Source organism: Convolutriloba macropyga, chromosome 12 (genome assembly GCF_964194025.1).
Source record: "Convolutriloba macropyga chromosome 12, txConMacr16.3, whole genome shotgun sequence".
NCBI lineage: Eukaryota > Metazoa > Xenacoelomorpha > Acoela > Convolutidae > Convolutriloba > Convolutriloba macropyga.
The window spans coordinates 29,672,865-29,700,374 of NC_134479.1; the positions used below are offsets into that span (position 1 = coordinate 29,672,865).

The 27,510-nt window shown below is 33.5% G+C and overlaps 2 protein-coding genes across 2 annotated transcripts in view; both read left to right on the top strand.

The window, feature by feature from the left end:
* LOC142350450 (uncharacterized) overlaps positions 1-8,530 on the top strand; it is a 57,139-nt gene extending 48,609 nt beyond the window's left edge. Inside the window, exons 5-6 of the mRNA XM_075402297.1 lie at positions 699-789; positions 8,396-8,530. Coding sequence (XP_075258412.1) covers positions 699-789; positions 8,396-8,463 — 159 coding nt within the window. The 3' untranslated portion in view covers positions 8,464-8,530. The remainder of the gene's footprint in view (positions 1-698; positions 790-8,395) is intronic.
* A 12,916-nt stretch (positions 8,531-21,446) lies between these two features.
* The window catches only part of LOC142350761 (uncharacterized), a 69,513-nt gene continuing 63,449 nt past the window's right edge, over positions 21,447-27,510 (top strand). The window contains exon 1 of the mRNA XM_075402714.1: positions 21,447-21,476. The gene's annotated coding sequence lies outside the window, so the exon portion shown is untranslated. The remainder of the gene's footprint in view (positions 21,477-27,510) is intronic.

Genomic DNA, 27,510 nt, shown 5'->3' on the forward strand with positions numbered 1-27,510 from the left:
ACTGCTTATGATCAGACTCAAGGGCTCTCGAATCCGTCCCTGATCAGACTCAAGTGCGCACACCTCGACCTGGGAGGTCGAAAATCACGGCACAGATTCAAATTACTGCCACGTCTTTTTTTCTAGCATCAGTGTCATTCATACGGAATGAATCCAGCATGCTCAATGTTTCTATCAAGTGGCAAATGTCTCCGCCAGTGTCCAACACTGGTAAACACTGGAAACAATTACATTGACATCCTTAACCTAATAAGCACGTGTTGATAAACTGACATCCGTTACTGAATTTTCTTCCAATTAAGCTCCGCAAAACCGATCTAAGCTATACAACTCATCATCCTCCAGTTAAAGAACTTTTGGATCTATTCTGTTCCCCCCCCCCCAGCTTAGTAAGCATAAATTTTTTATGACCCCCAGGCGCACGTGCTATTTTCTTACATAGTAACTTGCTATATAACAACATATAATTTGTAACTGGGGGTCATAAAAAAAACTGGGGGGGGGGGGCGAAACAGAACACATCCGAACTTTTTACAACCACCATAATGAAAAACGGTGCGTTTCATAGGGCGGTCACGATTCGAAAAAACCGAATGTTGAATCTTATAATAATTCCAATTTCATGATAGTTTATTTAATTCGGCATAATTGACAGAGTTCTAAATTAAGATCAAATTGTATTGTATTTTTTTCTTTAGGAAGATACTTGTCTGCCACGTGCAATCTATTTTCAATATACGAGAAACTTCGCGGAAATTGGTGCGAATGGAAACTGTCGATCCAACGCAGGTCAGTGTCTTTTAATACATTCTATGTAGAGTTAAATTCTTTTGATTTTTCCAGGGTAAATTGAATCTAGAATTTTCAAATTTCTTACTCTTTTGCTTTTTCTCTTTCAGTTCCTCTAAGTTGAAAAATCTATTGACTTTTTTTAAGAATTAGAAACAACCCGAGTTGAGGTGGTCGAAATATGATTCGACATTTTTTTTGTCTGGGGGGGGGGGGGGGGTACTCCCTACCAGGCGATAAATTCACGATCTCACATCAACGAATCACAGTCGCGAAAAGTCTGGCTTATTTCGAATCATAATCGGACTTAATCAAATCATAGTCCCGCTAAATCTTCCTAAATCGGTCTAATTCAGTTCATAAAACTATTATAGAAACTATTACTAGTAAGATACTGATTGAAGTTTAAAACTTAGCCAGTAAGAGGCTCTAAAATCGAAAACCAAATAAGGAGTTTAATCACAAAAAAAAAACAAAATAACAATATAATCACAAATATTTCAGTAAAAAGTGCAAGAAGCATCTCACCCATTAAGATGTTTCGAATGATATGTGTATTTTCCTTTCCTTTGAAAACATATCTCGGTCGTTAATTAATAATTTGCACGCACTTTGATAACTGGTCCCAATCAAAAGGGTTTCCTTTGTTCTTAATTTGCAATTTTCTCACAAGATAAAGGCAAAAATTCTGTTTCCCATTCCAAAAAAAAAAATGGAAAATTGCAATTAATGAATAACTTTTGTCGCTTCCTGAACCAAATAACTGAGGACAATAATTAATTTTGTTCACTGATCGTATACTCATCAGTATGTAAGCTATTTTGATAATCTTACGTCACAAAAAAATTATTCGAAGTTGCAACTCACTCGCCTGTTCAAAGATAGGCTGTTGATATTTGGGTTTGTTGCGTTCGCAAATTCGTTTCTATAAAACTATCAATATTCAGGAACTCGTTAGTAACTTTTTTAACTATGAAAAAATAGCGGCATAAAGTTTTTAAAACAGCCTTTTGCTCTAAAAATTGAAAATTACCAAACTTGAGTCTGAGAAAACTTTAGCGCTGATATAGTATATTTCAATAGGAAAACGCATTTTCAGTTCCACACTTTGCATATCAAGAATATTTATTTGATTGTAATGCGCAGTTTGTCCTCGTTATGATTGTTTTGAGGCAATTGAGATCGCTCAGGCTAAATCTATGATGTATAGCATCAAAAACAATAACTTCCCCGAAAGTAAGTTTGAGAAGCACTATGTCATACTCAAAACTGATAAATACTATAGTAGCATACACTAAGCTGGCTCTTTATGTATCAGATTGCTTGTAGGTAATTAACACAGAGCGATCTTAGTTTTATGCTTACCACTTGATACACAAATGAATAGTTACAAGTAAACACGCGGATGTTCGAATCGCAGATAAAAAATTTAAGGCGCTTGTTAACCCAACCTTGTTCTGTTTCGTAGAGAAATGTATGCTCTAAAATGAATACTAATTGGTTTAAATTGGTAAACCAAGTGATTTAATCCTCTGACATAGACTTTTTCTCAGACACTTGATGCATTCGATACTTGCGTCACCAAACATCTTTGATTAATGTTTTTGCCCATCGGGTAATCTAATTAAAACCCATGTTATATTTACGAAGCTACTGTTGAGCTTATGCTATGTAACCTCTACTTATGTATCACTTGTTCGCTGTCCATTGTAAGCTTGTACAGAAAAAAAGATTGAATCAGAAAATCTTTCTCTTGATAGTACCCGATTGAAACGGATTAAGTTTCAGTATTGTAAATTTTAGTCTTTTTTATTTGCTTTTACATTTTGCAAGTAAAAATTGAGGTGTTACCTGTCTGTCGCGTAGGTTCCATTCACTCTGCTGGCGATAGATCCATTTATAAGTCAATTAAGAAGCGCGCTTTTTTCACATAAAAGAATATTGATCTCGAAATGCTCTTGAACCCTACTAAAAGAAGTGAAATTACTACCGTAGCCCATCTACGAAGAACCAATTCCAGATCCAACTTCAACATTGGAAAGCGAAAGTCTCACTCAAAATATGCAATAAAGAGCCAATTGGGAGAAATGACATCAAAGAACAGTAGATCTGGAAATATTGTGCGTGCGGTTAAAAAATATGGAATACAAAGGACCAAAAAACAAACTCATTTTGATCCCGAGCATCGAAAAAAGGGCGGCAGATAGCTGCATAGACAAGCCCCAAAATTGAACATCGAAAACAAAGAAGTTAAAGTGCTATGGAACTGAGTGGAGGGAATATTTTTTAGACAAAGGAATTTTGCGTTTGACAGACATACCTTGTGGAGCCGCAAAAAATAAAGAGAGTCAAAGGATCATTTTTGTATGCTAGTTGAAGAAACTATGAAAAATCGCAAGTTCAATCATCTCGAAGAACAACTCATTAGAGTCACATTTATGGTCAATATGAAAGATCGCAATATCCACCGCAAAATTTTATGGGAAACAGTCGCTGCCGAACGCGCGGTGAAACTCGATAAAAAATTTGGAAATGGTCATCTTCAATCACAGAATAATAGAGCGTACGCCCAGTAATTTGATCACAGCACCCTCTCTGACTACAGAATTAGTCTCCGCTATCAAATTGTGAGAATCGAGCTAATATAGGACATTCAACCTTGAAAATAACAGAATTGTTTGTAAAAATGCAACTGAGATGGAATCAAAGTAGTTGCCAAAAATGCAGATTAATTTTTGTTAAAAATCAAAAAGCGCTTTGTCCAGCAAAATAAAAATAGCAATAAAAATCAGCGGAGAAAACTTGGTTTGAATCTGCAGATGTGGAGCCAGACAAGCAAACAAGCCAATCTCATTAGATAACTCCCTCTACGAATAGAATTTAAACGAATGTTATTGGTTATATACATCAGAGTCAGACGACTACAGTATGTTACATTTGAGCTATGATACACATATGGAACAAAAAAGCTTGAAAACTTAATTAAACCACAAAGAACGGAGTCGTTAGATTGTTCGGTCAGCTCATCCCCAATTTTTAGTCTAGAAGATAGATTTCTTTGATTATGAAAATAGACCAAAAAGAACGGCAAAGACAGCCTTGAGAATGTCTCTGCCGTTCTCTGTACAAAACCATTAAACTTTTACTGTACGAACCCATAAATGTACTTAGATAACTGAAATGTCAAATAGAGTCTATTGGCGCGCATGTGGAAATTTGAAAGATACTGGTAGTGCCAGACACATAACAATGTTAGAATAGGACCTTACATTGAGGAACGGAAAACATGTTGTTCAAAAACGTAATAAGACAATTTTTTCAATTGAAAAATTATGTCCTACAAAAAAGGAAAAAAAGGGATTTCCTTAATCTTATTAAACAACTTGGAAGGTCCAGAAAGCATATCGGAAAATCTAGATTCAGACGGAATCTTCAAATATCACTAAGTAGATGTATACCAATACCGAACTAAAAAAGTTAATTTTTGATGGGCACATTGAAAAAAAAAGCAAATTAATTTTCATCTCTGCAATTTTAATCAAATTAAAGCGAGATTAGTATATCAAACTAGCATCAATTTGGAAGGTCCTAGACATAGCGATGCACAAAAGTAGGCAACAAAAGCCAAACATCGATCAACAAAACATCTCAAGATGACGTATGTTTTATTGCGATTGAACTGATTTACGCGTACACTCGACTCGAATTTTTATTCTAGAGCCGCAAAGATCAAAGCAATGCAACTTTAATATCGTACAGGGTGATTCTACTCGCACTTTTATATTTAAAACAGGTTTCTACGGACATAAAGATATGCTAGCCGAAATAGAAAAGCAATCGATTGCACTCTATCGCCACAAGCGAAAAAAAACAGTTTCCAAAAATAACATCAATGTTGATACACGAGGGTAAAAGTCATGTCACTTAGAAGAATTTTACATGGGTTTCGGAGTACCCGATGATCGAAACTTTACTCGATGAGCGAAATTACAAACCGAGAATATAATATTGCCAAGCAATTGATTGATTGGTTAGGGTACCACATTTCCCATTCTGTTCTACTGCCCCTTATTTTGATACCAAAGGCATTTCTCGAATAAAAGCACCTACGAATTCTAATTAAATGAGCTCAATCATGGGCTCCGTATACCACGTAAACAAGTTTTTTCCGAATTGAGCCAATTTATGTTTCCAATTTAAAAATTTAGGTTTAAAGGGAAACAAATTCAAATGGACAGAAACACACCATATTCACGTCAAACAGTTAGAAAGTGATATAGCAGCTTTTACTCAAGCTGCTCAATTTGAACCAAAATTGAAAAAGAGAGAAAGACCTGATGCCTTGAGAGACAACTAACGTATTGTTTTTGAGCAACAAATAACAGATTGCTTCGAAACCGATTGCTAACTCATCTCTCATTTTAAACACATGAGAAGAGAAAAAAAATTGAAAATGAGCGGGAATTGTTTGGTGTCTTCTAGGTGTTGGAAATATCAGGCATGTAAAAAGTAGAGATCATTCTCTAAATTCACTTACTGATTTCAGATCACTCTGAGAGTAACAAGACAGAAAACAAGAGTTAATTCTGACACAACCGTATCATTTGGAAATACACGGTCTAATCCCTCAGACATTGTAGTTAATACTTCAAAAAAGATATTGAACTTATTACCAAATTAAAGAATGTTTTTTACAAGAAATTTTTGCCATAATGGCATCAAAAGATGCAGTATTAAAAGATATAAGATACTGCAGTAGTGAAAAGGATGATCAGAGGTGAAAGGAGCTGCCAACTTACATTATTTTTTAACGAACGACCTCAATGTTCAATATGGTTTTTAGTGTGTTGATGATGGCGTTGCAATTTCCCCACTCTATGAAGGTTGCAATTTGAAGATTGAATAATTGCAACTGTACCATCCTTAAATTTTGGAATGAAAAAACTTTCCCTTAGTGCATAATGGCCGTTCATTAAAAAACACCTTCTAACTAATGTCGCATATTGTACTCTGATAGGTAAAAATCCAAAACCGATAATGCCTAAGTGTAAGGTTAGACGAACAAAAATATGCAAAGTGTCAAACGAAAAGATACAACTTCACCTCGCAGGACTCATACTTGTTGATCAAAATCAAGAATTCTACATATTGGTAGCGATCGATCGACATATTAAATTTTTAACTGCAAAAAGATACTTGGACAAATCTGTCAATAACTCAATAACTAACCACGAACTATCCCCGTATCAGGAGTATTAGGGTAGATCAACAATAGAGTTTGGTTGTTACTCAATTTAGACATTTCTGCGATAAGCAACAAATTAGGTTGACAGAAGTACCAGCAAACAACCATCGGGCAATCGGTCCACTTGAAAGAATGGTCCAGACCATCAAACGCTGACTGGCGTTTATTAGAAAACAAAATAGTATAAATAACCAAAACGATAATTTCCCAAAGAGCGATTAGAGATATAATGTATCAACTTCATAATTGCAAACAAAAAAAAACAACCAATATAACTCCGTTTAACTCACACAATTATCAACCTCCAAATAAGTCGCTAAAAACATATCTTCTGACTCAGACACCCCGTACACTGAGATGAAATATAGCTGAAATTGTAGTTAAGACACGGAAAATTTGAAATGAAGCCAACTGCTCTCGGACGAGACAAGAACGCAGAGCTCACCCGGAACAGAAAACTAGGTACAATAAGTTTCCTGATTTGGCAGCAGATACGTCTACCTAAAGGACGAAAATTGTCCAAATCTCTTAATTGAAGATTCAGCCAGAACTTTAATAGCAAAGAAATTCACGACGAGAAGCGAGCAAAAAGATTTAAAGGAACTATCCGATCTACTAGCACCAGGAATTGATACCAAATCTCATGTACCTAGACCTAAGATTTCGAAATCATGGTAACCAGCGGTCCCCATCAAACATTGTGACCATGCACAAAAAAGAGTGGACAAGAGGACTAGCAGTATGCGTTGTTTGTAGACCTCTTCATCGCATCCAGAAGTCTACTTAAAAACGACTGTTATCTTATGCCTGCGACCTACGCAAGAGAATTATCGGGGATATACGGTTAAAACGCAGAAAACAAAACGCAAGTAAAAATGGCAAGGAGAAGATTAAGAAGTCAAATGTACAACTAGACCTGCATATCAGAGTACCCAGGTTGGAAAGAGCCGAGAGATATTTGGGCGAAAATCCGATCTCAATCATAGGATCAATAATAATCAGATTAAACCACCAGAGGAACAGGAACTACAGCAGATCGAAGTCCACATGATTCCCCAATCAAGAGCTCTACCACAAACAGTGGACAGGGAGTTTGGATGCCAATATTCTTTGGATTTCGGGGAACTCTCTGACAATGAGACCACTTCAAAAAGAGTGAGAGCGACACCCTTTGAATGAGGACAAAGGCATGATTTTGAGCACGCAAAATGTGGAGGACAAATACATTCCGCATCCACCAACAACCTCTTTAGTGGTACAGTTCGTATAGAATGCAATGTTAGATCTCAACGCTACCATTTTGTTGCCACATCTTGTGCAGTAGCCAATCCGCCACTGCAGTACCTCAATAAAATTCCACTTTCAAAAACACTGATTGTTTCTCGCTACACAGCTTCTTTGATTCCTCTTAAACAGATCCAACAGAAAGGTTTCTTTTTTGAGCCATTTACGTCAAACCCGAACAACCTGTTGTTATTCATTAAACTCGTCAAGATCTTGAACTCACCTTACTTTGCAGCACATGTCGGTTACCATAAGCTATCGTAATAGTCATCTGTCCGTCTTATGTTTGTTGACACTTGTTTAACCAATGGGTTAATCATGTGTTACGGTAAAACAGAGCAATTCTGCCGAACAGTTTCAACCCGATGATGCTTGACTGTCAGAATTCAGTAATACAATCTAGCAGCATATCTAATCCTACTGCATACCTCAAACAACTTCTTGTATATCTAATTTGGAAATCCTACATTTTGGAAACATTTACAGCCAAATTCTACGTTCAAATTAAAATGACAATCGTCATTCAAAGGAGCTTTTATCTACTGATCATAGTCACCCCCCATGCTGTTATCTGAAATTTGATTACCCATGCATAAAGTATAGCTTTACCTTTATTTACATTTGTGATATGCTTGCTAACATTTTATTATTTAAAATTTTCTCTCTCTGGGTGGAACTATGGTATGCACCTCATCACAAATACAATATGGTTTTGGTGCTCGCGTGAACCAACAAATTGATTTTTGTTTCCGCCCATCAAGCTACTGTTGACCTAGCGCTATGTAACGACCAATTATTTATTCATTGTTTGTCGGCCTTTTGAATTCTTATACAGACAAAAGATTGAATCAGGAAATTATTCTATTGATAGTTCCCGATTGGAACAGATCACAATTCAATATTGTAAGCTTTAGGTTTAACCTCTTCACGTTTTATTCCTATAATGGCTTTTAACGTTTTTAATAATTTTTCAGATCACTTATTTGATAATATTCAATGTCTGATTTTTATTTACTAGTATCCAATAATCAAAACTATTAGGAATCACCGAACTTTAGCTTATTTCTTCTGTTTCAGAGAAAATTGTCGGGTGGCAGTTTGCAATCTGGATGCTCCTCACTGCGAAAGTATCAAATGAATACTGAATGCTTAAGAAATTACTGATGATGAATTGGGCTTTGACAGGAGATATATTTTCTGCTTCAACGATCGAAACTAATTTTTTGAATCATATAAAATAAATTGTAAAATGACATATTGTTTGAAACGAACAATTGGGATTTAATATGAGGCTTCAACACAAGGCTTAAACACTCGATCACTTCGTTCATAGCTATTAAATATGATTGGTCAATTTTACAAAAAAAATTATACGACCCGTTTGAAACAACTCTCTAAGGAGCACAATTATCAGAGAAAATTTGACCTCGGCAATCGCTCCAACAACTGAAATCACGATGTCATATATAAGATCATTTTCTTTCCTCTATTGAGTGAAGTGATTTTTATAGCGTGTGTGAACGAACAAGCAGGTGTAAGCCCCTTTTGCACTGGTGATGCTTTATAAAGCCTAAAAAGTTATTACAACGATAGATAGAATTAAAGAAAAAAGCAGGCTGCTTCAAGTTTATCAGAATAACACATATCTTCACTGCCAGTTGACTAATGAGTTTTAAGTCTTTTTAATGGTCCATTGAGAAACTCATCTCGAGCTGAACAATCAGTGAGGAGAAACTTTAGAGTCATGGAGCTGCCATGACTTGTCCAGCTGTTGTGTTCAAAACTTGGCTAATCTCGAATCATAGGAGCAGACTTTTGTGTAATAGATTCAAAGTATTTGCAATTCTTTCTCCAAGATAACAATCGACTAACAAACAAACCCAATGAGTCAACAGGTACCTTCACGAAAAACAACAATTTGACTTCAAACAAATTGCGTTAAAAAATGAGATTTGTTTGTGTGGTTATTGTTCCAACATTTTTTTAAAAAATGGGGAAATGTATATGCGAGGCTGGCTCTTTTTTCTTCAGACAAATTTTCAATACTTGAAAAAAACGAAAAACATCATTTAATAATCCTCAGGATCTAATTTTCATTTTCATAAAAAACATCAGAAAAAGGGCAAAATTTTCGAAGGAAGAGTTGAGGGTCGGATCGGATTGATATTCAACATAGAAACAAATGAAAAAAATTGTAGTAAATTCAATAAATTTAAATTGAGACTTTTCAATAATACGTTGCAGTTTTAATTCTAAAAATTAGCAAATTAAACTATATGACCAAAAATTTCCAAAAAATTTGACTTATTTCTTTTTTTAATCAGAATTTTGTTTAAAAACATTTCTATCAGTCTCTAAGTTTCCTAGTGTTAAAAAGTATTATAGGAACCAAATTTTTTCTGTATGAAAAGATTTTTGTGAAATTGAAGATTTCAGGCTATTTAGAGCTCTCAAAATAACAAAAATCAAATTTTTAAAAACATAAAACTAAATGCAGAAAAAGTATTTTTTTCCAAATTCTAGAGTTGTTTTTGCAAAAAAACTTGAAATTAATCCAGTACTAATCATTTAAACTTTTTCAAATCTTTGGAACCGTGAATAAAACTGTATCATGAAACCAAAATCAAATCAAACAAAATCATTTTTGAAAAAGGGAACTATGTTTTTATCTTTTTTATTTGTTTTGTTTATAATGTCAGAGCAGATAGTTCAATCTGATAGCAGATGAAACTCTCTAATGTAAAGGAAAACAGATGAAAAAGAAAGTTAGAGTAAGAATTGTTCATTCTCAGGTTGCAAATTTTATAACATATATCATTATCAATATATTATCAATATATTTTCTTTTCTGTGCATTTTGAAATTGCTCTTCGAACTGATCTTTTCCAATCTTTGGGCGTTTCTGTAAATAAAAAAATCAAACCCCTCAATGATTACAAAACTCCCCAAAACGAAAACGAGGATTTTTTGACAGAAACAAGTCATTTTTTTAGATATCAAAAAAAATTACATTTTCTTGTTTCCTTAAAAACACACTTACTTAAGACAGGGAAGAAGACCAAAATATTAAAATTAGTGGTAAAAAAGTTCCTCAATGCAAGCAAATGAGAGATTTTACGAACTGCTTTCAACGTTCCCTTACAGTTTAGAAGTAACTAAAGGCAGAGTGCAAATAAAAATCTCACCACCCATAAAGAATTTCAATATTTAAACAGTTTTTGGCATCTGATCTTTACAAAAAGTTCGTCACAGCTCATTCGTGCCATCTTTTTTTGTAATAAACTAGGTGAGGTTTATTTGAGAAAATTGTATTGGCTGCTGTAATTTTTACACTAATTTTTGAAACGTAACATTTTAAAGTTTACAATTTCGGTATCATGACAATTAATTTTTCAAAATTGCGAAAAAAGTATGTAGTTTTTCTAATACTTTTTTTCATTCTGACAGGTTTTTGCGCTCTGCTTCTATTTAGTAACTTTGCTGACAACTTAAAAGCATTCTGAACAAAAAAACAGTGGTTATTAAATCTAACGTTTAACAGGTCTGTGAAGTTTCTGAAATAAAAAATGTGTAGACTATTCACAAGAAAGATCAAACATAACAAAGATTTGAATACTTCAAAATTTTTTTCCCATTTTGGTGTCAATTTTACGATTGTCGCCATACAATTGCCTCAAGAGGTCCACAACTAGTTTTTGAGAAAAAGCAATCAAGAGATATATGAACGGTAACGAATGTTAATGAAAGTTTTGTTGAAGGATCAGATGCCAGAGAGAAGGAGAGAGAGAGAGAGAGAGAGAGAGAGAGAGAGAGAGAGAGTTAGAGACAGAAAAAAAAGACAGTTAATATGAGAGAAATTTTTTCTTCAAATGGTAGACACCAATGGCGGCAGGAAGCAAAAACTGTGAGAAGTCATGCAAAAGTAGAAAAATTTCATAAATTTTTTTACAGATCCTGGATTTAAATATGTCCAATGCAAAGACTGTACTTTTTTGTCTCAATGATAACATATCTGCGAGGTTTTAAGAAAACTAATTTTGTCAATGTGCTCACAAATAATCAAAAGTGACAAAAACTTTTGAAAAATTTCAAGTAATTCATTTCAAAATTTTAATGTCAATTTTACGATTTCTGATACAATTGCCTAAAAAATAGAAAAATACCACACCTATTTTTTGAAAAAAAACAGTCAGGGGATATATAAATGCTGACAAATTTTGAGCGATTATAACAGGCCAAAGATAAAATTTAAACAAAAAAAATTTATGGTGAGGTTTGTAAGTGTATGGGTTTGTTTTTGTGTATGTGTTTGAGTGTGTGCGCTCTTGTATGCGTTTGTTCATGGGTGTGCGTTTCCTATGAGCATGGTTTTTCCGTGTGGCTGAGATGAAGGGATTAGTAACCGTGAAAGAGTTAATTCATTCAAATTATAGACACATGCATAGGAAGAGAGCAAAAACCATCAGAAAGAAAGATAAATTAGAAAAACTACATATCGCTTGCTACCAAATGAGGCTTCAAATGCTTCCATTGCCAAACTTCTGATTTTATATTTTGCTGATAGCACTTCTGCAAGATTTTGTAAAACTAATTTTCATGAAATATCGAAATTGAAAAAAATATTAAATAAACTTTAAAACTTACGTTTTAAAGATTAGTGTATAAATCACGGCTACCGATGCAATGGTCTCCAACAATTCACACCTAATTTTATAGAAAAAAAACAAAGAGAACCTAAACGAACTGCGACGATCCTGGGTAGTTAACAATTGACAAAAACAAAAATTAAAAAAGCTTTTTTTTTGGTGTTGTGCTTTGTTTTTGTGTGTTGGTGTTTATTTGTGTAATATATGCTATGACAACACTTTTTTCCAGAATTTGGTCTTTTGAAAATAAAACGACCACTTTTTTGGTTCAAAACATACTAGTAAATTTCTCCAATGCATATTTTTTTCGGATACAGCAAAACGACTTCTCTGGCAAATTTTTTCTTGCAATCTTGACAGGTAACTTGGAACAATCTGTCCATGCATGGAGTCGCGCGAGCCGTCTTGTTATAATAAAAATTGAGTTAATGGATTTTCGGTTAATTGTTATTTTGAAATTTGTGGTAAATGTAAAGCACGAACAAGGTTTCTGATGTTAGGGGTTAAGAAAAATTTGATGTTAATAACATTGAGAATTACCCTCATTTTAATAAGCATTACTTCTGTAGATAAAATGGTGTCAGTAATTTTTACTGATAGTGGTAATAGCTCTTGATTAATTCGTCGCAATCTTCATTTTATCAAATTATTATTATGATGGTGATGAAAATTATATCCAGATTGTTAGTTTGATTTTAAATTTTTGTTCATAATGGTAAATATTTCTTTCAATTAACAAATGGAAAAATTTGTTCCAAAATTGATAAACTGAGCTGGGTCACTTAAACCCCAGGAAGTGTTTCTTTTTGAGCACTATAAACCCCTTGAACCTCACCACGCGCAAATTACGACACATTGTTGAGATGAAATATCGTTTTATCGATAATATTGTATAGAAGAGGCTGTGTGCACAATCAAAATTTCATAAAAATTAAGGAAATGCGACAGAATAAAATCACATTGTCGAGCACGCAATGTTTGCGCTTGCTTAATTTAAATCAGATGTGAAAATGTGTCCATTGGTTCTTTAGTCACGTTAACCTTGCATGCTCAGCCTTTGTTTGTGTGTGTATATAAGTGCACGTGCTTGTATGTGTGTATGTGTGTGTAAGTGTATAAGTACTATAAGTATGCGTGCATGTTTGTGCGTGTTTGTGTGTTTTATAGATTTTTTAAATAGTTGTTGGGATCTAAAATATACTGAATTCAACATTTATAGAAGCTTTTTTATTATTTTTTATCGCTTGTGCCCAAAGATGTGTTTTTATTCTAAATAACTACGTTTGTTTTCATAAAATTTTGATTGAGCAGATAGTGTATTCTATTCTCTTTTAGCTATTAAGCCCATATTCATCCAGTTCTTTCTTTTTGTTTTTAAGAAGAAATCAATTTGAAAGGGAAAGTTTTCAAACGAATGCAAGGGAAGAAGATAGATTTGATGATAAGTTTTATTAGGGGCAAAATTTTTTTCAGAAATCAAAACTTTATAAAATTTTTCTATTTCCTTAAAAACACACATACTCAAGAGAGGGAAAAAGGCCAAAATTTTAAATTTAGTGGTAAAAAAGTTGCTCAAAGCCACCAAATGAGAGACTTTACGAACTGCTTTCAACGATCCCTTACATGTTAGAAGTAACTAAAGGCAGAGGGCAAGCAGAAATCTCACCACTCAAAAACAACTTTAATATTTAACCAATTTTTGGCATCTGATCTTCACAAAATGTTCGTCACAGTTCCTTCGTGTCGTGTTTTTTTCAATAAGACTAGGTGAGGTTTATTTGGGACATTTGTATTGGCGGATGTAATTTTTACACTAACATTTGAAACGTAATGTTTTAAAGTTTACATTTTTTTTTCAATTTGTACATCATGACAATTATTATTTCAAAATCTCGCAAAATTGCTGTCAGCAGCAATTAAAATTGAAATTTTTGTATGGGAAACATTTAAAGTCTGTGTTTGTATCAAATAATATGAAGTTTTTCTAATTTTTCTTTTTTCGGACAGATTTTTGCACTCTGCCACTATTTAAAAAATTTGCTGACAATTGCGGTTTTAACAAAATTCAGCACAAAAAACAGTGGTTATTAAATCTAACGGTTAACAGATTTGTGAGGTTTCTGAAACAAAAAATTTGTGTAGATTATTCACATGAAAGATCAAACATGACGAAGTTTTGAAATATTTCAAACATTTTTCCGATTTTGTTGTCAATTTTACTATTGTCGCGATACAATTGCCTCAAGAGGTCCACAACGAATTTTTGAGAAAAAACAATCAAGAGACAAGTGAACGGTAAAAAGAGTTTTGTAATGATCAGATGTCAAAAATGAAATTATGAATGTTAATTTCTTTTGGGTGGCGAGATTTGTATTTTGTGGGTGTGTCTGGATGTGCATGCGCGCCTACGAGGTGTTACGCATAGGTGTGCTTTATTCATTGTTATTTTCAAAGTTATTGTAAATGTAAAGCAAGAACGAGGTTTCTGATGTTAAGGGTTAAGAAAAAATTGATGTTAACAACACTGAGAATTACCCTCATTTTAAGAAGCATTTCTTCTGCAGACAAAAATGGTGTCACTATTTTCTACTCATAGTGGTAATAGTTCTTGATTAATACGCCGCAATATTTATTTTATTAAGCTATGATTATGATGGTGATTAAAATTTCATCCAGATTGTTAGTTTGATTTTAAGTTTTGTTCATACTGGTAATTTTTTTTAATTAACAAATGAAAAAAATTGTTCCGAAATTGATAAACTGGGCTGGGGTCTCACAAACCCCACGCGGTGTTTCTTTTTGAGCACCATAAGCCCCACGAATCCCACCACGCGCGACCTACGACACATTGTTGAGATAAAGTATCATCTTTTGATAATAGTGTATAGAAGAGGCTGTCTGCACAATCAAATTTTTATGAATTTCGCCAGAAAAAAATCACATCATCGAGCACGCAATCTTTGTCTTTAATCACCATAACCTTGCATGCTCAGCGTTTGTGTGTGTGTATGTATGTGGGCATGTTTGTATGTGTGTTTATGTGTGTATAAGTATGCGTGTATAATTGTGCGTGTGTGTGTGTGTTTTTTTTGTATGTTTTTTTAAATAGTTGTTGAGATTTGAAATAGTCTAATTTTTAACATCTATAGAAGCATTTTTTTCTTTTCCATCACCTGTGCCAAAAGATGTGCTTTTATTCTGAATAACTGCTTTTGTTTTCATAAAATTTTGATTGTGCAGATAGCCTATTCTATGCTCTAATAGTTAGTAATCCCATATTTATGCAGTTTATTCTTTTTGATTTTAAGAAGAATTCAATTTGAAAGGTATATTTTTTTCAAATTAATACAAGGGAAGAAGGTAAATTTTAATGATACGTTTAATTAGGGGCAAAAATTTATCGAAAGTTTCTTCGAATAAATGTAATCATTTTTTTTATGGGCTCCTGAAACGGCCGAACAAGAACAAAAACAGAGATTGTATTTAGAAAACTGTAACTGACTCGACAACATCGAAGAACGAACTCAATTACGATTAGCTTCATTCGGTGTTCAGCGAAGGACTCCACTGCCGTTGTGTCTGAATGCTCATTTTTTTATTGAGTAACTTAAAAGTGTACGCTATGATCAAAATTATTGCCCCAACACTAATCTAATCAATGATGTGAACAGGGGGTCTCGCTAATAAACAAGTTTTGAACTCGTCTTGATAATTTTTGGATTGTTCATAAGTTTTCCACCTGAAATTAAGTGAAAAAAATGTATCGTGAAACAATTATACCCAGAATTTTGGAACTTAGATTGAACGTTCGAACATCAGTACCTGCCAAATTTTCTTACATTATCAAAGAGATACTGAAGAGATACAGTTAGCGAAGAGATTCTGATTAATGGCTTCAGATTTGAACTGAAATATTGTTTCGAGTTTTGTGCTACCACAAATTCATCGATGCATAGAAATAAACAAATAGGTTAATTTTTGGATTGTATCTTAATTGACAGTAGATGCATTTTTCGTCTTGCATGATACACAAGCGTGACTGACACAAGCATGACTGACTCCTCTGTTTCTGCCATGTTTGTTGTTAGATCCCTTTGTTAAAATTTAACCCAAAAAAAAAACATAAGAATTGATAGTTTTTGATCGGTATTTTTAGGGAAAAACGGTCAAAGCCCTTAAGTTTTTTTTGTTCCATTTGAACTGTTTGGATCGTTTCTTCGACATAGGAAGTAAACGTCTTCTGAACTGTTCCAGTTGTTACTCGCTGATGTCAAAGGGGTCAATGACCGATATCACGTCGATCTACTAAGTCATCACATACCACAGTTATCAACATTATACTGGGTGCACGCAAGTTGCATCTCACAACGACATGCTGGGTATAGGGGCGAAGAAGGCATTCGATACAATTTTTCTAATACAAAACGACGAAATCATTTGATTAATATAATCTGAACGCACAGTTCTAATTATTATCGAAGAATGCTTGTATTTGCTTGACAAGAGAGTTATTCGCACATTTTTTTCTGATGCAACCTCAACCTGTCTTCCTGTCTATTTTCCCTGCATACCATATTTTATAATTGTTCCGACCCCTCTTGAGGGGGGAGGAACTATATACTCAACTGGGTTTTTTTTTGTTCAGTCAATTTTGGCCGATCGATATATTCATCGTAGAGAGTTGAGACTGGTATCATTAGAACGCTTATCCAGCGTAGAATATGTAATTAAAAAGATTTTTTTGATATTCGTTTTTGACAGGGAGATATCGAGGTTTAAACTTTCGAGAAAATAGAGTCAATTCCGTTGATTTCATTCACCTTCTTTCGGAATTTTTTATTAAAATTTCGCCAATTTTGATAAAATTTAATAAAATTTTTCATGAGGATGTTGTTGATTTTACGTTTAAAGACAAAATACATTTGCGGCTATTTTCATTTAATTTTTTTGTCACAAATTCTGGCTAAAAATTTCACAAAATTCACACTTTTTCATCAAAAACAGCAAGAAATAAGTTTCCTTAGTCCACTCTGATTAAATTTGCAGGAAGTGCACACCCAAACACCACTAGCACGATCTTTGTAGACTGAAAAGAGGGCTGATTCCACTTCAACTTCCGTTGAGAGTGCTCTGTAAATAAAACTTTGCCGTTTTTTGCTATTTTTGCTAACTTTATTCTTTGATTATCAAAAACGCAGCATTTACTTTTGATTTTTAAACAAACAAAAAATCTATATCAATGACATTCCAAAAATTAAAAATTCCTAACGGAAAATCAACATTAGCAGGACTAGTTCCGTACCAATCTTGGACCGTTACAATCCAAAAATAATTCGGATTGTCATCAGTCGGATTTTTATTTAAATAAATTCGATCTTTATTATGTTAATTAATTAACAGAACATTTCAAATCAAAGCTCACTAGTGATAGGTCCTTTTGGCTTCCTAATTAGCTGGAAACTATTTTATCTAGTTGTGTGCTTGAAAGCTTATGGTCGTTTTGACTTTTAAAATATTTGATTTTTTAAAAAAAATGGCTTATTGAAACTTGCCTCCATTTTTCTCTTACTTTGGTTAACTTCTAGGTTAGTGTCAGCAATCAACGAGTGCCCCCTCTTTCTGCTGAGTTCAAATTTAGTCTTTATTGCGGTTTTACGCCTTAAGTTATGGTGTTCTGGCTTTGATACTACTAGATTTCACGAATTTTTTTCTAATTTTTATATATTTGCACCTTTTTCGCGTTCAAAATAACGCACAATTGACGATATTTAAATCTTTAAAGATATAGATTGTGGTTCTTTACCGCTTCGACAATACTTTCTCGAAGAATTTAATTGAATTTTTTAATTTTGTCTTTAACTGTCGTTTTTACTTTGTCTTTTTAGTTGTATTTAATTTCCTCTAGAATGACCCGGTTTGCTGGGTTTTCGTGGAATAAAAGATAAGGCGATGTTCTCAATATTAGAAGATAGATAATGGCTTTCATGACTTTGAAAACAATTGTTTTCCAAAATGAAAAAAAAAACATTTCAACTTCGCAATTTTGTTCCTTTTATTGTCTGTTTGTTACCTGGTCTCGTTAATTAAGGGTTAAAGATGACATTATTGTTGTCAAGGGAAGGTGTCAAAGAAATTGGTGTTACAAAATCTAATGTTTTTAAAGAATTCGTTATGAATTTACTGGCTCCGACACGGGTTTTTCTCAAAAAAAGTAAATTAATTTTTGATTTTTGTCATATTTGGCGTTCTTTTTGTAGACGTAAGACATATTCTAGATAATTGCACGTCTCGAGGGCTTCCTTTGGAAGATTAAACGAACCTATTCAGTTTTTTCATTTTGTAATTAATGGCTTTCATTTCTTTGGAAATAAATTTTTTTCGATAAATTAAGTTTTACATAATCTTGCTTTTTTTTGGTCTAATTGTTACCTAGTTTCATTAAAGAGAGGTCACATAATACATTTCAAGGGAAAATGTCAAAAAGGATTGGTGTCACAAAATCTAAATTTTTAAGAGAATTAATTAGTTCTGACTTTACTGGCTTCCACACGGGTTTTTCACAAAAAAAATAAATGAATTTTTGATTTTTGTCATATTTGACGTTCTTTTTGTAGACGTAAGACATATTCTGGATAATTGCACGTCTCAAGGGCTTCCTCTGGAAGAATGGATGAACCTTTTCAATTTTTTGATTTTGTAATTAATGGCTTTCATGTCTTTGGAAATAAGTTTTTTTCGAAAGAACACAAGTATTAAATAAATTTGAATTTTTTCTTTTTTTGTCTAACTGTTGCTTATTTTCATTAATGAGCTGCCAAATAATACATTATCGGTGTTCAAAGAAGGTGCAATCGAACATATTTGGGGGGCCAAAGTATGGCTTTACAGCTTCCAAAGCATTTTCGGGAAAGTTTTAATTGATTTTTAGTTTGTTGTCTATTTGTTGTTCTTTTTGTAACTGCATAAAAAATTGAATACCAAGAGTTCTTAATTCCATTCTATAGAAGCATTGGTGATTGAATTGTAAACCTATGGGATATTTTAGTTGATTCCTAATGGTTTTCATTACTTTGAAATTAATTGTTTTTTTTTTCCAAAAACTCAGCGAATTTTCTAACTTTAAAGTTTCTGTTTTTTGTCTAATTGTTACCAAGCTTTATTATGAACTGATAAATAACCATTTTTTTTCTGGTGAATTACAAGTTATTTTGTTTATTTTCAGTTTATCTGACGCTATTTTGACTTTGTTATTAATTTTTGTTTTTTAAAACTGACATAAATTTTTTGATTTAATTAATGTTTGTTGTTGTTATTTGATTTTGCCGTTCGTCTTCGCTCGCTTTCTTAATATCGGCATATCTCATCAATCTGATGCATAATTTTTTTACTCCACTGAGTTATATGCTTTGGAGGCTATCTTTTCGTTCATAGACCAATTTTTTTTTGAAAAATACTTGAATTTTTTGTATTTTTCTATCTGTTCCTCATTTGGTAGACAATTATGCCAACATTGTGGGTGAGCGGGGTCGGAACCTTATGTGCGATCGCACATTACCGAGCCCCCTTGTTCAGAAATATACTACCGTGAGATAAGTTTTATGAAAGATCAAAATGAGCACCAGAAAAATTTTTGTCTCGGTACCAGGCTGCAGCTAGATCGTAATACTCGTAATCGTAATCATAATCGTAACCAGTTGCATAATAAGACTTTAGTAGGTCGATATAATGCTGAGAAGTAACAAACTCTTCCAGAAATTTAGCAAAGTTTTCGAAATATGCTTTGAAAACAAAGTCTTTGTAAATAACATGAGGGAGAACAAAAATAGTCCAACAGACAAGATTAGCGGCAAATGCGATTGTCAGAAGCTTATTTCTTAACCAAGGAAAAAGTTTCGCCCTTCTTCGAAATCAAAGCCCTGTTCAATGTAAAAACCATAAACATTGGATGTTCTTAATTACTGTATCCCAAAGTTTTAGACTTTTTTAGGTACGCACAGCCCAGGCCTATAATTTTGTAGAGAATTTTATAAATAACAAAGCATTTGTTAGTTGAAAAAATAGCCTCTGTTTTTGTTATCTTTGAGAACTATAGCTTTTTCATAGATTTTAATAGGTTTTTCTCTCCCTAAAATGTTTTGTTGGATTCATCAACATGCGTTGCTCATTTTTTAGCATAACTTGCTATTTCATCTTGTCCACCAAAGTTGAGGTCCGAAACCAAAAAGCAACATCCTCTGACCAAAATTAGCGCAAAATGAAGGAAGTTGCACGTTTCAAGTTTACACGAACCCAGAACATAAATTACCGCACGAGCGTCTGGATATGCGCAACTCTGAGCGCGGGAACATCTAACTTGACGTCACCAAACGTACATTTTTCGAAATTTTTGCCATTAAGTGGACATATGGCATTCTTTTGTCACAATTATCCACGTTTTGACTAAAACTTGAATTTTGAAAAATAGTAACGGTGAGACACGGACTCGGGTTACAAAATTGCGACGCAATTATAGGCATTTAACATAAGCAACATTCACGAACGGTTACTGAGAGAAATTTATCAGAAAATTTATTTTTATTTTTACATTAATTTGTCCCTTAAGTCTTTATCAATAACTTGTAGTATAGTCAAATCATTTCAAAAAGCGGAGGAAGATAAACAAATTTCAAAAGCAGAATTAATTTGCGTTCGAATAAATTGACGTGCAAAATAATGTGACGCAAAACGAGGATTATAGTGACAAAATTCCGTCACAATTATCAACGACTGCCAAAATTTAAGAATAATTGTGACGGATATATTCACTTTTGAGAAAATTTGAACTAGCTTCTCCTACTGTCAGTGTTGTCCACACACGCTCACAGGTGTAATCTTAAAACATGGGCGCGGATAATGCTAAAACAAATTGCGTATATTTACTTGACAAATTGTACGTTTGGTGACGTAATGAAGAACACACACAGTTCTCACAACAAAAAAATGTGCACAAAATTTTTAGAAACCGAACGCGAAAAGATTGCAAATTGAGGCAATGTCGTCTAAGACGGTATGGACATAAGTAAGTTTCATCTGGGGCAGTCTATACATGCAAACATACTTTGGGCAAGGGAACCTCAATCTGGTGTCAACTAAGCTCAGAGGCATATTGGGATGAAAAAAATTTTACTTGAAGCTACCTGCAGAAAATTTGTCCGCATTCCTGAGATCTAGAGTACAAACGGCTTAACGTTCAGTTAATTCAAATCATTGTGTTAGAGGAGCTGAAGATACATATCAAAGTGTCCAATACCTCTGTAATTCAAAAACATTTTCATTAAATGTTTATTAACCTTCGTTACTATAATCGAAATGGTACATTTAAGTGGTTATTAAATTAACTCAAATTAGATAAATAGTTTTTTTTAAGCTGAGTATATGGAACATTTTAGTCCAAATGGGAATCCAATTTTGTCTTTATTTTTGGTACCTTATCTTTATTAGAGCAGTTCTTTCAATTCACGGGAAACCAAAAGGTTAGTTTGTATTAAGTACGGAAAATCGTGGCGTTATTTTAAGATAAAATACAGTAGTTGTTAAAGTTGCAACTGAACTATCTGGAAATTCTGTAAATCTGAAAGAGAAACGAAATTATATGAATCTTCTTCCATTTGTTCAAAAGTTGACTTTTCACTTTAATTTTCAGTTCCCTTTACTGTTTGCATACGTTAATTCAAAAACAAGTGACTTCACATGTACAATCAAAAGATTTTCTGTTTCCGGGGACACACTAAACCAAAAAGCAGAGGTTATTTAGCGAATCTCAATTACAGAAATTCTAAAGCACGGCGGATTAAATTTTCAAATATTTGAATTGGAATATATGAATGTTTGGATTAAATGGAAACTTCGACCTTCCAGTACTTAGAAATTGTTGTAGAATTGGCTACTAGCTTATATTTTTCTTCTAATTTTCTCCTGAATTTGATCAAACACCTTTTTAAGTAAAAATGTAAATTATTCTGATCACAAGACTCAGGTTAAATATCCACATGCTCAAAAATTAAGATAAAAAATCACGTATCAGTAATGTTATTATTATCATCTTGAAATTGTGGTTGTTCGTTGTCATATATAGCAGAATTTGAACGCTCCTATTTGTAACTATTAATTTCTTGTGTCGATTGACCGAAAACGCGTTGAAACATCTCTAAAAAATGTTTTACTAGTCACAATATTTCCTGAAGAGGGCAATTTGTTCCCTTTTGAACGCACTTCAGCATCAAAATTTTGTAACTCTGTTTTTGTTCGCTTTTTTAAAATAATTTGATTTCTTCTCTTGTTTTCTCCAACTTGAAGTTAACTAGCAAAAATTTTGGAACTTTCTGATGCTCCCAATCGACTTCTATCTGTTTGAAGTTTCAATAAGAAAAAATTCGAGATAAATAGTTAAGCAGGCAAGATGCGGTCCTTAATGAGAAGAAGATCAGTGGAGTTTTCGAAAAAGCCGCACTCTTATTGCCCAGTTACGCGGCGTCTGTTTTCTGGTGTAAGAGTTTGAAAAAAAAACATTCTGCTGAATAAATTATCAGAGATTACAATTGACCAGAAAACAACAACTTTTACTTTTAAAGGATTTTGGTTTCTTACAAGAGACCCAAAACGCTGCATTACACAAACTTACTTGAAACTGATATTAGATAATATTCAAAGGTTAGGTTTGCATCAACTTGTGCTCCGACATAACGACAAGCATGAATCGGTTTAATAACTTCTTCTTGAAAAATTAGTAAGATTTGCAAGGAATAATAAGAGTTCCTAGAGGCCCTAGCAGAGTTGCATGTGAGACAAGGATTAAAAGTTATTTTCACTGATAATTTAGTACCCCATTTTTACGCATTGTGTTTGATTTGTGAAAAAAGATTTTAGAAGAACAAATGTCGATTGAGATGGATGTGAAATTGAAATCAAAAACTTTTGAAAGAATCAAAAAGAATTGCTTTCCGCGCAGAAGCTCAATTTTTCGAAAGTATTCCATTTTTTGTCTGATTGAATAAAGGTCTTCAAAACAAATTTGCAAAATTTGGTTTCAAGGAAAAAGAGCGGTAGTCAGTTCGAAAAGAATGATTTTTTTCTTGTGATTAGGTGTGATAAGTGCAGCCTTTTGTATTGAAAGATTTTTTTGAGTACGACCGTTTATTACAATCTGAAGATGTATTCCGATAGCGTATGTTCCAGATTTCAAGGACAATGCTTTGAAGCAACCTTGTTGTTGTTGTCTAGATTGTCAATAACTTTAATGATTTTGCTCAAAATAAATGCTCTGAAGTTGAACCCCTCAAATTATTCTATTTTATTAGACGTGCAATCGAACATGGTGCTCTCTATAGATGGCTCCTTTTGCTGAAAACTTTCCTAAAACCGTTTCAGATCAATTTTTTGTCTTGCGTGTTTGGACCATTTTTATCGATTCCATTAATGTTTGTAATATTTACTATATTTTTCAATTTTTTTCATGATAAACTTTGATTTATCTTGACGATTTAGGTTTTTTACAAATTTCCTCGGAATGTTGTGATTTTACTTCCAGTAACTTCATATAATTACTAGATTGCGATACTTTTTGAAAGACGCAATAAATCAGGGCTTTTTTTTCAATTGGTATTCTTTAAAGTACCTCTGCTTCTCAGCGATTATTTTTTAATTTTTTTTGCTCTCTCTCTCTTTGTCTATCTAAAAAAGTTTTGCGATATTAGTAACTAGTTTTAGATCTGTTGGACAGTGATTCCCGATCGTTTTCAAAAAAAAAATAAATTCTGAAAACCTTTCAATGCAATTTTTCTGTTGATAAACTGTTCTCCATCTTCAAAAGCCCTAGTTGTACCAATCATTTCATCAAAGACTTGTTTTGTATCTCGCATGATAAAACAGTTTTTTCTTTTTCTTCCAATATAAAAAGTTTGCACTGAAAAAAAAAGTAATTTATGATTAATGACGAAAGCAGATGAGCAAACTTTCCATCTAGTGAATGATTTATCAGGCGGAAAACAGTGATCTATCAAAATTCCCTAATCGCTGCAAGTTGCTTGTAAGAATATCAACATTGGATAAGTATAATTCTAACCCTGACGTTATGGAGACTTCTTTGTCACACTGAAGACTGCAAAATTGTAATCTCCAAAAAAAATGTCTCTAAATGAGAACGCATAAAAAATCTCAGTACTTAGTTGTTAAAAAATCTCCCAGGCCAAAGGAAGACATTAGAAGACATTTTTCCGCTAGCTAAATGTATGTTAATTTTTAGCCACATTTTGTTTTTCAGGAATACAGATTCTTAAATCCCTCCACTTAACAGCTCCTGTGTGTTGAGAGCGAATTTTGTGTATAAAAATGTGTTCCGAAGTTTTTAAGAACGAAATGACTTATCGCAAATTGTACCAAACTTTAGCACTGACTCAAGTGCAATAATAATTGACATGCAGAAAAATTTATACTTATGAAAAAATGGAAGTCTAGTAATTGAAGTATTCTATTGAAAGTTTCAGATTTAAACTTCTAGTATCGTTTTTATCCATTTGATGTATTTAAATTCATCAATTTTTCTTTCTTTATTCAAAAATTTAATGGAATTGCAACTGTTTGTGAAGGGTATGGAATCCAAGAAATATTTTTGGGAGAAAAACTTGGTGATGAAAAGACCACCGAAAATTTGAATTGGTTCTTCTTTTTCGAAGCCTTTCGAAGTTTGAAAACATTGTTACAGAAACCATTGTCAAGACAGATCTTCAAGTGTTGTTAAAAGATATACTTTAATAATACCTTTGAAGAATTTTTTGTTTGCATAATTTTGTTAGTTTTCTTCGAACGAAGTTTAAGGAAGTTGTTACCAACAAACTTTTACAATCCACGAATTGGATTTTATTGGTTCTCAGTCTTTTTTGCAGGATGTTTTCACACATTCTTCAATGACTTCAATCTCTCAAAACATTTTTGTTTGATGTTAGTCTTGCCTCGTAGGTGCGTTTCATGGCATTTCTGATCGGTTCTCTCATGCAGCATTGTGTAATTTGTTCAGTGGTTTGGTTTTCATTCATACGTCAATTAATTTTGAACAAAATGTAATTTTTTTGAAAATTTTCTAATTCATCCTCATTTGGTAGACAATTTGGTCAAAAATCTGTTTGAGCTGGTTCGGAAAAACTTGTACGAACTCACATAACCGAGCCTTCTTTTTTAATTTGCGTTCAGTTTCACGCGTCATGGTTCTCTCAGTTTACCATATATAACATTGAATAGCAACCTATGATATTATGTCAACTTTCGCATTATGAGCTCGGTTTTTGGAGTTTGATTCATATTTTAAAGTATTGTTATTTGGGATCTTTTCAACAATTGCCCCCCTTTTGCAAAAGGGGTTGTTATTCTTGAATAGAATTTAAGCGAGCCTTTTATTAACCAATCTGAGACGAGTAATAACTTTCCACGCATGCACATACTATGTTAAATTGAATAGAATAAAATACGCCATGGTATGGCAACTAGCCGAACCGGAATACAAAGCGAACGGAATTGCCGACTGGCGGGTCGGTGGGCGCGCTTCGCGCGCGTCGCGGCTTCGCCGCAATAACCGACCCGCGATTTCCGGATTACATCCCACAGCGCACGAGAGGCATGGCCATGGACAGCGGTCCGCAATTGCGCTTAAATTATTATTCGGCTATCTAAACTGTAGGCCAAGTAATATCGTGGTAAAGTATAGCACAGAAGGGGTGGCGATTCTCTACTAGGTACCAAAGGGGGGGGGGCAATTGTTGAAAAGATCCGTTGTTTGAATCCAGATCTATTTTTTTTAAAAAATTGAGTCTTTATAAAATTGCAAAAAAACTTTCTGCGTTTCACTTAAGGAAGATGATTATTCAGAGTTAGTATTGATTCAATCCAATGTTTGTATAAAGAAAAATTGTGTCTTAACTGGTTGTTTCTTTATATATGATTCCAAAATTTAGATGGTAATCTATTTTTAAAGTGTTCTACAAAGTGTTGAAACTGCACGAAAAATATTACAGCATGTTTTCTATAAATTTATAATGGCGAAATATTTTCCTCGAGGCATGAGTCGTTGACTTTCGAAGAGTTTGTATGCATTTCATGTAGAGAATTGAACATACTAGAAGAAAAACAGCATTGAAAACAAGACGTATTGTAGGGATGAACTTTCTCAAGGTAGCATTAATCTAAAAGTTCAAAATTTCATTTGAGACGGAAAGTTATAGTTTTTTACAGGAGATAAAAAATGCAACCAGATAAATTAATTAAACAAATCTTATTGCTTTGTTAAATAGTTTTGCAATCAAAACCGTGATTTGCAAGCGGTTTCCGTTGCCAAAACAAACCTTTTTGAGAAATTATAGAAATTGCCTGCGATTTGTAAACCATTCCCACCGGTCTAAACGTCAAGTCTTAATCAGTACTGGTTAAGTGAAATTGCAAAACTTTTTATCAGTACTGTATCAGAGCTCTGATCATGCCTTTTTTTACACTTGGTACGTCTTCAATCAAGTCTTAAGATTTGGCAGGTGTTGGGCAAGTATTGGCCAAAACCTGCTCAAGAAGTGACAAATTGGTTTTATATCTTGTTTCTCAATGAAAAGAAAAAGCCGTCATTTACATTGGCTTGCCTTCAAACCATTCAAAGTTTAAAAAGAAGCTCAACAAAAATCGATCACTTTTACAAAGTTCACGTGATAGAGAGTGTGATGCCTACCCGGGCCGAGGTTTCACCCCTAATCCGCCTCTAATTAGCAGGGATAATGGTGTAATGCGTATTCCACTCCTATTTATAAGGGAAAAGAGGGTAAGAGTGTATTTTCAAAAAATTGCACTGTATTTACACTCTTTTCTCCACTCTTTTCACACTCTTTGCAAAGCGTGTAAATTAGGGTGGACTGATAATAAAAAATACACTTTTACACAGTTTCCAATATAGCCATATTGACACATCTGATACTAGTGCCAGTTAACGTAATGGTTAATGCGAATAATGAGAGAAATGTTCGATAGGGGGAAGATGGGGGATCAATCCTCATTACCTCCTTCAACCTTTAATTTTAAAATTACACTCTTATAATTACTCTTCCACCCTTATTTAAGCGGAGAAACAGGGGTGTAATTTTTTTGTTTACACAATCCTTAAAATTTTCTCCCCGTTTTTTGGGAAAATCCTTGGCCCAGGTATTTTTTGTTACCATTAAAAAAATAGTTTCCGAGTGAATATATATAGGAATTTTTTAATAATGTCTTGAGCAAGTCTTGACAATTTTTCACAAGTCATAAGACTTGAAATAGGACGTGATCAGTGCTGATTAGCCAACCCAGAATTTCACTGCAGAAGTTCTGATCAAGACATAAAACTCGTTCCGGGCATTTATATAGAGTGGAGAGCGTGCAATTGTTCGGAATGTTGCAATTCCGAAGAAAATTCAAATGGGGGCTTTTGTCTCAAAATAATTGCAAAACTTCAATTCAAAGACATTTTCTAAGGATTTTAATGCATATAGAGCTGATTCTCAT